Raw genomic sequence first — 14,900 nt, 5'->3', positions numbered from 1 at the left:
TCCTATTTTACCTTGTGTATGTGCTTAACAGAAACCCAGGCAGTTGCCATTAGCCATTATCTACAGAGAAATAATCACCCTATAGTGGTATTTTCAGCTAGGAAGCACATGTCAAAACTAGTGATTATAGGCTACTGACTTTGCAGTTATCCAACACTGTCATTCTCTACTAAGCAAAAAAGATGGGGTTGTGTATTTTACACAAAAAGCAAGAAATGCTGATGTTGTTTGCTATGCTTCTGTTATAGAACAATACGACCTGACAGCATTGTTCGTTCAATTTACAAAGCCACTGGCTGTTCAGATAATCCTAACCACCATGTGATCTACTTGGAGCATGTTGTCGTACGTATCACTATTACTCACCCTCGACGTGGAGACTTGGCAATTTACCTAACCTCTCCTTCTGGAACTAGGTCACAGCTCTTGGCCAACAGGTATAGTATGACAACCCAAATTCACAGTACAGTCAGCATGTAGAGCCTGCATAGACATGTCCATGTCAGCAAAGAGCAGTCAAGTCATTACAGCAGGGATACTAGAAGATGCAGGCTAATTACTTTTTCTTAGAGAGGTGGGCAGAGTGAAGTACAAATGAACTCAGAGATGACAATCTCAGTAGAAGAGTAGTGTTAAAACTGTTGACAGTTTTAACAAGACAAAGATTAGTCAATTTCAGTAGTTCTTGTGTGGCTCACCATTTATTAGATGGCTGGAAAATGTGAAGAAAACAGATTTAGTGTTCATAAGGAAGCTGAATCAAAGTGTTTCTACATATTGCCACTTATTTTTCGTTTTTCTCTTTTCTTATCCTTTTTTTTATAGCAATGAAAATCAGATAGAATAGTGTATATTTACTACTTTGTTTTAAAACCCTGATGTTACCTGTTTCCAAATCCTTTTTTTCAAAGTAAACATACTCAATCCATGAAAAGCTCATAGTAGGACAACGCTGAAAAGTAGCACTAGCACTTGAAATTAAAGGGTTCATTTGTAAATTGCAGATTAAAGCTTTTAAAAGTTAGACATCACCTCCAAAAATTTTTGAAAGTTAGACATCAGTTCAGTGATGGATACTTTCAAATGTCCAACCATTTTTACAACAGCTACTAAGAAAGATCAATCTTCTTCCTCATCCTGTCACCTCTACGTTATATTTTTGGAGAAACTGTCATAGTGTGTCAAATTGTCTTTTTTATTCTTCTTATTGAACTCAGACAAGTATCACTTTGTCCAATGTATCATTGGACAAATGGTAAGTGGAGGGAATCATTAGCAAACTGGAAGACTTCTCAGTGATTATTCTATTTCTCTGATCTACTAGCAGAAATTTTCTTCAAAGAAAACATTGGCAGTCTTTCCCATGTAAATCTCACTAAATCCATGGTCTTTCACCTCCTACCAGACATGGCTAAGGCATTAAGAAACATCAGAATACTTTCCAAATTTTACACCAGTTACAAATATGCAAATAAGTTACATTTACAGTAAGAAATGCTTGTATACTTCTCCAGCTAGCTAGAAATCTTCCTCATGGGAACATAGGTAATTCTTGTTCCTTGATGACTTGATGTAGATGACTGCCATTCTGCTAGACATAGGGCATGGCTCCCACAGAAAAGTTTATGTTTACTGATGTTATGTATCAGAAACTGCAAAAAAGGCCATCTATCAAACCTGTGTTGTGAGAACTCTTCTGCCATCATGCTTAAATCTTCACAAAATTAATATCCCTAGTCCTACTCTTCAGGACTTTTAATGGATTGAGAGTGGCCTGCTTTCCAGACTGCTTTTCCTCCATGCTTCCTCAGCCAAAAATGCTCATTATCTAGCTCTGGAGACTTGCATGTCCTCCTCTATCTCAATGATGGAAGGATTTATATTTCCTCTTGAAACAAAGAGCCTGTTTTGGAGACAGGTGGAGGTCAAATGGTTCTGATTGGACTGTGAATACACATTTTCATTAGAGATTATGTTAAATTAAAAGAAAAGGTAAACTGAAAATATTCTTCAAGCTGTAGACACTAGTTCACCAAATGGAGAGGAAGTTGTCCTGGAAGTTTGGGGTCCTCTAGAATATCTCCTGTGAGTACTGTTATAGGTTGCTGATAAAGCACATAGGCACACATGTCCATGTCTTCCTGCTGCACTACTGCACCGAACAAAAAATTTGTCTTCTGCTAACGAGTGTGAGACAGGTTTCTCTTATTAGTTATGAAACAGGGTTTTGTTTTTCTGTTTGAAGAAATCCTTCTTTAGTTTTCTCTTCCATTTTCATGTAGTAGTTCTTCCTCAGTTCAAAATGAAAAAACATGAAAGCCATCCAACTAGGTATCCAAACAAAACAATCTTGTGTAAACCCAGTGGTCTTAACACAGCTAACTTTTGGCTCTAGACTCTCATGTGCTGCAGCTGACTCACAGCAAGTGGGAAATACATTCCAGGATTCACAGTTCACCTCTGGTGATGATTGGTGTGTGGGATAGGTACAAAATTTAATTCAATCAGTGTCTTCGTAACCCCTGCACCTTAAAAATAATTGTTTTCTGTATGTGCAGAAGAGAAAGGGCATGCAAATATATGTAATAAAATAAGAGGATGTTCAGCTCTTTCTTATATGATAGTCTCAGAAGACTAAACAGAAAACAAAGAAACCTGAAAGGCCTTTTCACATTTTTTTACTTCCCAGGAAACAAATTATTCATGACAGAGCTCATAGAGTCTCACCAGAAATTCCCTTCCCATGGAAACTTCAGAAATATATGGACTTACCATCGCATTGAGCTGATGGGGTACTAGACAACTCTGGGCTTCTATTATTAGGGACAAATGTATCTTACAAATTCTAGGTCTGAAATACCTAGAGCCTTCATGAGGCCTTTCTTAGGGTAAAGTGAGGGATGTGAACACAATACTTTCTGAAATGGTGTTTCAAGGCTTACTTCATTTGTCCTTGCTGTAAGAAGTCATACAGCTTAGAGGGAGTAATTTCTTGACAATAGGAGTATGCTGTGTGTTGCCAATGTATATGTTTTAGCATCATGTTATGAACTAAAACTTGAAATAGGATGTTCTTTTCTAGTATGAAAAATTAGTTATGAGGCATTTGATTTTTAATGTATCAATAATACTGAATATCAGTGAATAAATGCCTTCAGTTGTAAGCATGAATGCAGAGATACATTGGCAGCAAATAGTCTGGTTTTTCTGCTATAGGCAAAGGCTCCAGAGGCTGTTGTACATTGCTACTACCTGACTGAGATGTTTTTCTCAGATATACAAGGATTTTTAATGTACATGTGCAGGATTAATAGCAGCAATACCAGCTGTTTTTACTGAAACCAGGGAAAGTCCCATTGCTTTACAGTTACTCATTTGGGTTTAATTTGAAACAGTTTGTTTGGTAAAATGTTTTTAAGTGCAAAAGGTATATTTTACATGTGCACTTCTCCACCAATTCTGGAAGAAAAGTAATTGTGTGTAATTTCTGGTGCATTGACAAGTACATCCCTCAAGGCAATATTTGGCCTTTTTTCTGCATATTTTATCCTTAATGTTGGCACCCCCTAAAATGACTTCAGTAAGAAAACTTGTTAGTCTGAGACGATGTGGATTCCTTCGCAGGCATTTGGTGGATAACACTGTCACTGGTTTAAGCCTTATGTGCATTCTTCAAAATCTGCATTACAGGGAACATCTGCTTTGTTGTTTGGAAAGTACTAAACATGATTACATTGGATGCACTGCACCAGAGGAAAATACAAGCTGGAAGTGTATTGGCTGGTGTGAGGATGAGGCTAGAGTTAAGTCCAAAGGGGAACAGTATCCTCTTTCCAAAAACAATTGGCCGGTGGATTTGGCAGCGTGGGTTTCTGAGTGTTTTTTGAGACATACCAAGGTCAGTTCTAACAAACATTCACTACAGGCAGGCTGTGGAGGAGAAGCTAGATACAGAGGGAGTAGGAGAAACAAACTTAGGGCTCATTTGTCTCCCACTGAAGTCATGGCTTATTTAATTCTTGCCCTTTAAATTTAAAGCAGCTGTTGCCATTTGAACTGCGTAACTGAAATATTTCAGCCACATGGTGGCAACTTTCCAGGCCACTAGCTTCATAAGCTTATATGGCCCTGGTATTAATAATACTTCTCTTCAGTAACAAAAGAATGTATCTTCATGACCATCTTTTTCCTATCATGAAACCTTAGACAATCAGTAAATTTTAATAATATCCTCCTCTGCAGGACTCTTACACCAAATCCAAGTTATTCTTATCTAATCCTACTCAATTGTTTGCTTCATAAAATGCCTTGGTGATCTAAAATAGGGGAAAATTTTCTTTATAAGTATGCATCTTTTTTCCAGCTTGCATATTATACTCTTATATTAAAGAAAACTAACATTTTAATCCTAATATGATGAAGCATAAGGGCCAACTTCATGCTGAGTGTCACTGAAAATGTCTCTGAGGCGGTAGTAATCTAAGTCCACAATAAGCTAATAACCCTGTGCTTGTACTGTGTCTACAGGGTGAAACAGTTATTGGAAAACCATTTCTCCCAACTCATACTTGCTCTGTTTTGTTTCATTCATGCTAGCTATATATATTTTCTTTTCCTTTGTGGGATTGATGAATAGATATACCACTACCAAGCTGTTGGCTGACCAGTGGAGTGTGTGGAGCTCCTCAGCCTGACATGTTCGAAAGTAATGATGGATCATTTAATGTGGATATGTGTAGTTCCTGGGGACAAGCACTCTGCCTTTAAATATGGTGATTGCCATACTAGCCACTATTTCAGATTGGCAGGATTGTACACTACTGTTCACGTTACTCCAAACAACTTTATCATGCTAGTTCAGAGATATCCATTGTTTTATAAAACTAACTGTGATAACCAGATGTAACATGGAAATGAAAAAAAAGTTTGTATGCAAATACTTTAAATATGTTTTCTTTAGCTCCAAATCCATAAATTTTAAGTGACCTCCCACATATAGGTAAAAAAGCTTCTGAAATGCCTAGTGTGTTCTCTGACCATTTCTTTTTTCCAAATACTTCAGTGCAGATGGGCAGTAGGGTCTGGCCGAAGCTTTGGTTAAGTCAGTTTGAGCTGTCTGCAGTTTCTCAGGGGCTACATCTCACAGGGAGCTGATGATTCAACCCTGTGGAGAAGAGCTGTTTTAAAGAAAATAGTTGACCAAAGCACTTTCAGGTGTGCAGCTTGGGAAGGCACTACGTAGTCTTTTCAAACTGTAAGCACGCTTGAAGTCTGGTGGCTGTGCAGACTTCCGGGCAAGGACCACTTGTCCATGAGGCTGCCAGTTTGTGTGCTGGAGCACATCATAACAAAGACAGCTGCTGCAGGAGAAGAAAATTCTTACCTCTTTCCAGCTACTCTACTGCAGCTGCAGCCACTAGCTAGTGCACGGTTTCCAGGCTCTTAATGCATTAATTCAGTGTACAACCATTGCTGTCAGTGAGGTGCAGCTGCACCTTCTCAGCTGAAACAAACAATCTTGATAACTGAAAAAAAGCTCCTTTTATGTATTTACTTCTGAATGTTCATAATGGGCGATGCTTGTGTTGCTAAACAAATCCACTATCTTCGCTGCCTTTCCTCACATGAAATTAAAAATTGAAACAAATTCTTCCAAGCATTTAGGAATTTAAAGATTCTTTGTTGAAAAGCTGAGACATTTGTTTGTTGGGTTTTTTAATGCTATTAGAAAGTGGCTAATTGCCTTCCACTGGGTCTAAAGTTTGATTACAGATTAATATTTCTGCTTTAAATTGTGTTATTGAAGAGAAAGGTTATGCGATTTTTAGGCTGAAGTGGCGGCAGTGAAAGAGATCAAAACTCTTTAATTTGTTTTAAGAAAAATAATCATTTTATTCTACATTGTATAACATATATTCTTATCTAGACATACATATGGTATGTTATGAGTATGGCATAAAACTCCTTAGAAAGACAAGAGCAAGTTTGTTTTTTTTTTTATTTTAATGCTGTTGTTCATTGTAGGCAGCAGTTTATAATTATATAGTCAATCATGCAGTAACATCCACTCCATGTTGAGTGTTCTGTTTCTAAGAAAGGTCCCCTGAGTAATTGAGTAACAGAATTGGCATTCTGTTGTGGTTATGTTAGCAAATAAGTTTTGAAAATTCAAATGTTGTTAATCGCTTTGGTCTTTAAAAGCGTGTTACATTCACAAGTACAGGTATATGATCATGGTCATAAAAAAAATCAGATTATTCTAGTTATCTTGTTTAAGTATTTTAGTCTATAATAATCTGTAATAGTCAACTAGCAGTTCATCAGACCATGTACTAAATTTTATTAATCCAAGATAATCTATGTCATAAGTATGTTTTTGATAGGAATTTTGACAAATTGCAAAATTAAATTCTGGACTGGCTGCATGTTCCTTAAAAGATCCTATGCATTTCTTTCTGAATAAGGAATGTACAGCTGAACATTTGATCATTTCATTCATTTATTTCACTGAAAGTGAAATCCCTGCGTTGTCTCATAGGTTCTTTGATTTGAGAGTTTAATGCATAAACAAAGCAAAGCAAAAGTACTTGGACAATTTTGTATGTCCAAAATACATACTGACTCAGAGTCAGTATGTTTCTACTTTGTTTTTCACTATTCTTTTGACCTGTCTGTAGCTTTTTGACTTATTTGTAGAATCTTTTGTGGAAACACAGTTCATACATTCAAAGATTCCAATTTAGACCTTATTTTATAAAATTCAAATCTTTTTCAAAGAGGTGTTCTTTAAAAAAAAACAGTAAATTTTCTCAGAAATAATATTACCCGATTTACCCCATTTCCATGGATGAAAGCTCACAGTTCCAGTCACAGTATATTGTACGTAACCGTGTTCTTAAAAACAAGACACGTTGACTTTTTTTCTCTTCTACGCAAAATTACTTAAAAGAATTATTAGAATGCATATCCGACAACACTTTAAAATTTCAAAACAAGACACACCTAGTTACCCAGAAAGTAATATGGAAAATATCAGACTAAGTACAGTAAAAATAAAGAGGAACTTATGTTTCTAATGTATATGAACAAGACCTCAGTGAATACAAATTTGTAATTGCACAGTACTTGCATAATACTATATAATTTAGTGCTACAATGGCAAAGAGAAATACTGATGTCTTGTTGCATTGATAAGGTGTTTAGAAAGTAATACATAAGCTATGAGAAAACAACAGTATGGTAATTCAAATAACGGTTGGAAATAGCCTACATAACTTAAATTGAACATACTTGCATGTAAATTCTGGATAATGACTGTGTAATAATTTCTACCATTTCAGTAAATGGTATGTGCCATACCTTTGTGAGATTTGCTGTATTCACACAACTGATTTAATAGTGACATGAAATAAGCCCGTTCTGCCCCAAAATGTGTCTACGTATACACTTACAGGCACATACACAGAAGCACAGAACTGTATCAGAAGAAAATCTCACACAATTATCAGTGAAAATGAATCCCAATGTATATTTTAATTTCATTTTATAAGTGCTAATAAATTAGACTACTATTATAGGTATTCATTTAAAATGGGAAAAGGTAGCCCAAACTGAATGGCAAGCTGAACATGAGCCAGCAGTGCCCTGGCAGCCGGGAGGGCCAAGCGTGTCCTGGGGGGCATCAGGCCCAGCATTGCCAACCAGGCAAGGGAGGGGATTGTCCTGCTCTGCTCTGCTCTGCTCTGCTCTGCACTGGGGCAGCCTCACCTCGAGTGCTGGGGGCAGTTCTGGGCACCAGAGTGTCAGAAGGTTATAAAGCTGTTAGAGAGTATCTAAAGGAGGCTGAAAAGATGGTGAAGGGTCAGAAGGGAAAGTCATACATGGAGTGGCTGAGGTCACTTGTCATTCTCAGCCTGGAGGACACTAAGGGGAGACCTCATCACAGTCTGCATCTTCCTTCTGAGGGGAGCCAAGGGGCAGACACCAATCTCCTCTGTGGTGACCAGTGACAGGATCTGAGGGAATGGCCTGAGGTTGTGTCAGGGGAATTAGGCTGTGTATTAGGAAAAGATTCTTCATCCAGGGGTGGTTGTGCACTGGGGCAGGCTTTCAGAGATATGGTGTAATCCTTGGGGCTGTCCTGTGTAGCGCCAGGAGTTGGATTTTCGTGATCCTTCCCAACTCAGGATACTCTATGATTCTGTGATTTTATGTTTGAAATGATACCATGAAAATCAGGTTTTGTATGAGCCCTATGAAGTGCACCAATCCTGTAGGTCCATACAGTTTCTATTGCAAGAAGTGTTGGACACAGTACCTGACCCCATGCCTCTGATGGACCAAAGCTTCCAGCAAGAACTCTATGGCATTTTATTTCTATCCAGTGTGGCAGTTCTCACCAGGAATGTACCTACACAAGCATCCTGTTTCCCTGTTTGCTGAATTTCACAACCTTTTGAGAAAAAAGCTTGAAACTTGGAAAAGAACAGATTCAGATGAATTAAAATATAATATTTATGTTGTCTAATGCTAGGCTTTTCTCTGTTTTATGGAAAAGCGTTCTCAATCCATTGGATTTTCTACTGTAGAGATTCTTGTCTTTTAAAAATATTTAATTGCAGCTATTAACAGTGGAGCTTTCACACAAAAAGATCAAATTTAAATAGTGATAGATATTATACACACATATGTATGTATATACATGCATGTATAAATTGACATGTATACATATCTCTGTGTGTATATATACACAAAAATATATATAAATAAAAATATGTAAACACAAATATATATACACAAAAATATATATAAAATACATATATGTGAATATATAGTTATATGTATATTTTTTAAGTTGAGCCACATGATTTTGTTGGAGGCAACAGTCCTACTGAGAGTGTTCTTTTCATCAATAGTACCAAGCAACACACTGTGAACACTAAATAAAAGTGCAAATTCTCTTGTGTCTAATCTCCTGCCAGGAAGGGTCCTCCTTCCTTGTCTCACAGGGTATCACAATCACATTGCAGTATCTGAAATTGGTCCCCCTATACTAGAAATTATCATAATCCAGGCCTAAGTTCTAATGTCTTCAGCCACAGCCTAAGTAATTAAGTTATGGTAATGGTATTGGTTTGATTAAACCATCAGATTACATTAGTCTCTCACTTTTACCCAAAGTGAATTCTGTGAAGTGTTTGAAGAGGATGATACCTTGATTGTTCGAGGATTGAGGCCAATGTCTCAGTTGCATATTACTTCTTCACAAGAAGTAATGTATTGAATCACTATTGTCTTTAATTTATTGTTTTTATTGTGTTCCAACCCCTTTTAACTATTCCAATCCAAAGCCAAAAATAAATGTTACTGAGATTTTCCAGCTTACAAGTTATTTATAATTACATCATGCTGTTAAAGCAATGGAATTCTGTATTATATGCAGGTTTTCCAAGACCCACAAATCATATTAAAGAACATTAGCAATTATGGCATTATTGCAATGAATTTGCTTGCCATTCTCTTTTTCATTATAAAAGCATGATGGCATGTAAAGACTCTCTTGCATCAAGCAACAAAGAACTATTGAATGTGCTTGTAATACATGTGAGAGAACCATCATGCATAATGTTATGTGAAGGTACAGATGAACAAACTGGCAGATTATTTAAGAATTATTATTCAAGAGTTTGCGCACTTGGAGGCATAGCTCCCCAGGAAAAAAGAATGTGTGCCTTGAAATAATGTCATCATTTGTTTTAGGCTATTTGATCATTCCATGGAAGGATTCAAAAACTGGGAGTTTATGACTACTCACTGCTGGAGTGAAAAAGCTGCAGGTGATTGGATCTTGGAAATCTGTGACACTCCATCTCAGCTGAGAAATTTCAAGACTCCAGGTAGGACTCTAACATTTGTGTGGGCTGTGTGAATTCTGAAAAGTGATTGCTGTTTTCCACCTTTTATTTACAGCTGGAACATCTCACTGGTTTTAGTGTGAAGCCGTAGCTGGAAAGAGCATTATTCTAAATTTAAGTTATCAATGCACTCTTCATTTTTATGTTACTAGTTTTTACCTTTTAAGATACATGGTCCACCTTTATTCTGAACTTATTTCTGTGGTTTTTTTAGATGATCTGTTTAAAAAAAAATTAACATACAGATCAGTCTCACTCAATCACTGTTGATAAAATTGAATGAGAATTTTGATTCTTTATTTCTACTCTACTTTAGCTGTGTTATGTTCCAATAGCCAGTCTCAACTTTTAAAAAAGGTTCTTTGTCCAGCCATCAAATCTATTGTCCTATTGCCTGACTCACTAGTCTATATAACCTGAGTTTAGTTTTTTAGGATAGTAAACCAGCAATCATAAGCCAAAATTTGAAAAGCTTTTACACAATATGTGGTCAATATGGTCTTCTAATGAAAACCAAGATAAATTATGATTTTCAAAATTTCTGAGCAGAAAACATCTTCTAGACTCTGGTAACTTTTTACACCATGGCTGATGTTCTTAAAATGTTAGCTGTATAGTCATGTGGTTAACTTTAAGAATCTTGATTATCTTCCCCTAGAGCTCTGAAAGGAAACACCAATATTGCCAGTGTTTTAAATTCACTTTATCACCACTGGTGGCTTCTCACCATAGCTTTCCAGCTATGGTTTGATCTTAACCAAATGATGTTAAATGCACCACTAAATGAAAAGCGAGGTTTCCAGTACACTAAAAAGGGGTACTCACTAAATGTGTTTGGAAAAGCAGCCACAGAGTATAAGCAAAACTAGTCAGAGATTCAGGAGGAGGTTTTGTGTTTGGGTTTTGTTTTTTTTTTAATTTTCAGTGCTTTAGAATTTGATAGACGGGGAGGTATTAAGCAGCAAATAAGTCATTTAATTTTAATCAAATTACTGAAAAGAGACAAAAATCAAATATTTTCAACTCCATTTTACACTTGTTGTTCCTGACATATCCAGGAACATCTCTGGTGTGAAGGACAAGTTAGAGTAGCTCTTCACCTTTGTGTGTACTGGAACCCATTGGTTCCTCCAACAGGCATGAAGGACAACCACAGAGCAACACATTTCAGCTATTTCCCTCTTCCTTGACACACACCTTGCACTAAAAAATAGGTAGCATGGAGCCATTTTGCAAACTTTTATTCTAGACAATTCTCCAGCTATATTGTACAGGCCTTTTACACCACCAGGATGATCTCAAAGTGGCCTGCTACATTTCCACCTTTACACTTCCAGGTCTGTTCCTGCACACTCCTACACACTACATATATAACTACATATATACATACATATACATACAACTACATATATAGTTGTATAGGTTTATTGATTTCAATACATTATGTATACTCTCTCAGTGCTGCAGTAGCTAATCTAATGGAACTGATATCCTTTCCTCCATCAGAACTAAAGCCTAAAGATGCAACTCTGGAAAAGGCACAGTATGGCTAGGGGACTGGGAGAAAGTGGGTCTGTAAAACCTAGGGGTGTGGAGGAAGCTGATTTACTGAAAAAATCCTGCTGGAGGGCTTATCCTCTACTTTTTTTTAACCACAATGTGAAACACTGCTTGAGAGTAGTTTGGTTTTTATGTGCATTTGGTTTTCACAAGATGCAGTGTGGTTGTGAATTTGGATCCTGGTTCATTGTATACTGTCTAGTAATGTATCCCCCATCTTTCTAGAGCAGTGGTTGCCCTCTGATGAAAGCTGTCCAGTAACTCTTCTGTTCAAAAAGATTTGGAAGTGCCTGCCATATATTAGTGGTGGATAAATTCAGCTGTTTGGGCATATCGGGATTAGTCTCTGCACTGAAGAGAACATGAAGTAAACAAAAGGTGCTTAAACGTAATTTATGCCTGGTGCCTCTCCAGTTCATGGTGCCTCTCCAGTTTATCACCATAGCCTGAAGTTTATCACACTGATATCATCATCATGCCTGTTTCTTGTTTGTGTTCTGTGCATGTGTTTACTCAGCTCTTGAAAGGTCTTATAATTAAGAGTCACCATTTTTCTGTAATCAAATTAAAAAGGACCCAATGTGTCATCATATCCCTGCATTAGCAAGGTAATGCCATATCTATTACCTGAAAAGAAATTAAGAGTCCAGTTCATAATAATAATGCATGTGATTTCTACATTTAATTCTGAAGAGTTTATGGAGATGGATATATGTTTGCCCTGAAACATTGCAATATACCCTTTCTTCTATAGATACAACATGGGACTTTTGTTACACATTCTAAATACAAGCAAGGAAAGGATTATTCTAGCCAGATTACCTGATGGAATCAGCCAAAAATGGGGAAAGAAAGATTTTGGCTTAAATGGGCATACTTTGTTTATTCATTATAAAAGTGTGTGTGTATGTGTATATACTTAGTTATTGAAATATTTTCATTGTGCAAATTAAACCCACCTTGAGGCAGTCCTAATTTATTTGCTAACAAGTCGCATGAATTTTTCCCCTCCTTATTTACTGAACCATTCTTAAAAGGCAACTAATCTCCTGAGAGACCCTACATTATTCCCCTTGCTGTCCTTTTGCATTATATATGCATTCAGAGTAATAATCCTTCCTGCAGTGATGTTAGTACAAGATCAAGTATGTGTAAAATCCGAATGCAATGTGCTGTGCCTTAGGAGCATCTTTACCTGTGGTTATTTTAGTGGGTTCTTGCAAATACTTTTACCAGTGTTCTGGGAGAAAAATAGAAAAAATTATATTTTTCTCTTTAAGTGAGTTTTGGCTCGTAATAAATGGGGATATAAATATCTGAATAACTTAGCAAAACAAACATTTTTTTTTAATTGCATCCAATGTATTATGATTTGTACACTCTGGAAGTGGTTTAGAACTCAAAAAAAGGCAGGGACTGGATATGAAGAAGATGTATCTTTGAAAGGGCAGTAGAGATGACTGCATAGCTGGTTGAAAATTATCTCCCTGTGTGACTTCATTTTAAAAAGAAAAGTGCCATTAAGGACACAGTTGGATCAGTCTAAGGAACATCGAGATGTAACTTGATTTCCACATGTCTTTAGAGGAAGAAAATGCATTATTTGGATCTTTTTAATCCAGTGGGTCTTTAGGAGTAACATGTCTGTGGGTAGGAAAAGAAGTTGAAAACAAAGTGTATCCAGTTTTACCACCAAGGTAATTAGCCAACAGTTTAACAGCAGATGTGGTAGATTCATCAGCAGTTAATTTTTTAAATCAAGATCAAATGTCTCTTTAAAGCAAGTAATAATTCAGATGTGAAAAGTTGAAAGCTACTGTGTGACACAACTGCCACATGATATAGTCTCTGGTTTGCAGTTTCTACTCAAAAACTGAGTATACAGCAGAGAAGGTTTCATATGAAGTGTAGAAATTTTTGTCTCAAAAAGATTAAATTGGATTGACAAGAAACATAGAGATAAAAGAGATTTCCATCCTCAGCCCTAGTATAAATTATTTAAAATAATTAGCTTATGATCTGTCAGGTAGTGTATTTGGTTATTGTTGCTTACTGCTAGAAGCATACATGTATGAGCACAGAGATACTTGTCTTTGTCATGTCAGTCGAGGCTACCAGATGACACTGGGAAAAATACAGAAAATCATTTGTAAGGGTCTAATTAATTTGGTTTAATAGATTGGAAAGTCCAAAAGAATAATATTTAAGTGTCTGAATATCATTAAAATGAAAGAAGAGGAAGATTGCTTGAATTTAATTTTACATGAAGTATACTACATTATTTTTTTGAGAAGTGTCATACCTGGATTACATTTCTTATTAAATAATAAGTTCTCCTTGTGAAGAGTTTTAACCACAAAACAGCCTCCAAAACAGGATCATTCAAATTCTCCCTGCTTCTCTGATTTCTCATTGTTCTAATGAAAATTTGACATTTACAACTAGCTCTTCTGGGACAGATAAACATAGCCAAGATGATGGGCTGATACCAAACTTTGGGTTGCACCTTTTCAAGCAGGGATGTGGTTTTTATGTATCTTTTCATTAGGCATTATTTCAGGCCTGAGTGCTTTTGCTCTTCAAATTTTTTTCACCTAGTAGTATAGAGAGAAAGCTAGGGACTGAAAGTTCACCCTTTATGTTCTGATAGCATGAACTGATGACTTGATACACCTTTATATTTTTATTCTTCCCAAAAAAAACTTACCAGAAAGTCAGCTAATGCTTCAGGTGGCCCAATGTTTTTTTCTGTCTTCACTCAAATATTACGAGGATAAAATATTAGTGATGATTGCAGACAGTGGAGTGATATATCTGCCAAATAATTGGCACAAAAAAATTAGAAATTATGCTGATTTGAGGGGGACAGTGATGTTCTTCCATGGAAATTTTAAGAGAAGGTGTTTCTTGTTCATCAAGTTGTGTCCTAAAAGTCAATGAAATCCCTTTCTTAAGTCAAAATTCTGAATACAGCTACTTAGCTAAAAGATCTCAATTAATAATTACTGGACAATAAATAGTGTTCTGAGGGGATAGTGAAATCTAGATCAAAACCACCTTATGCAGTACCATATATATATTCCAAATAACTGTATGCTCAGATGTTTTGTTTATTGTTTATATTGAGTTCAGCCCATGGTGCAAACATTTGCTAGATTTACGAGAGATTGGAGTGCAATGAAAATACAGTATGAAGATATGATTGAAGAAAATATACTTTCTCAGCTTATATTAAAATAACTATTGCACTTACTCGAAAAGCAATGTCTTCCATACCTACTCATAATAACATGCTTAAAAGTTACATACTTTTGTAAGACACAGAAGAGAAGTAGTTCTGAAAACAGTTTTATAATACTTAACTTCCAGGCAAATTGAAAGAGTGGTCCTTAGTTCTGTATGGAACATCCATCCAGCCTTACTCAC

The 14,900-nt window shown here is 36.3% G+C and overlaps 1 protein-coding gene across 1 annotated transcript in view; it reads left to right on the top strand.

Moving 5' to 3' along the window:
- Positions 1 to 14,900, top strand: part of PCSK5 (proprotein convertase subtilisin/kexin type 5) — a 229,539-nt gene that overhangs the window by 148,342 nt on the left and 66,297 nt on the right. Inside the window, 4 exon segments of the mRNA XM_031058930.1 lie at positions 249 to 437; positions 9,760 to 9,896; positions 14,844 to 14,897; position 14,900. The exon segment at position 14,900 is cut by the window's right edge and continues 71 nt beyond it. Coding sequence (XP_030914790.1) covers positions 249 to 437; positions 9,760 to 9,896; positions 14,844 to 14,897; position 14,900 — 381 coding nt within the window.

Source organism: Geospiza fortis, unplaced genomic scaffold (genome assembly GCF_000277835.1).
Source record: "Geospiza fortis unplaced genomic scaffold, GeoFor_1.0 scaffold279, whole genome shotgun sequence".
NCBI classification, from domain to species: Eukaryota; Metazoa; Chordata; class Aves; order Passeriformes; family Thraupidae; genus Geospiza; species Geospiza fortis.
This window is presented reverse-complemented; position numbering and strand designations above follow the sequence as displayed.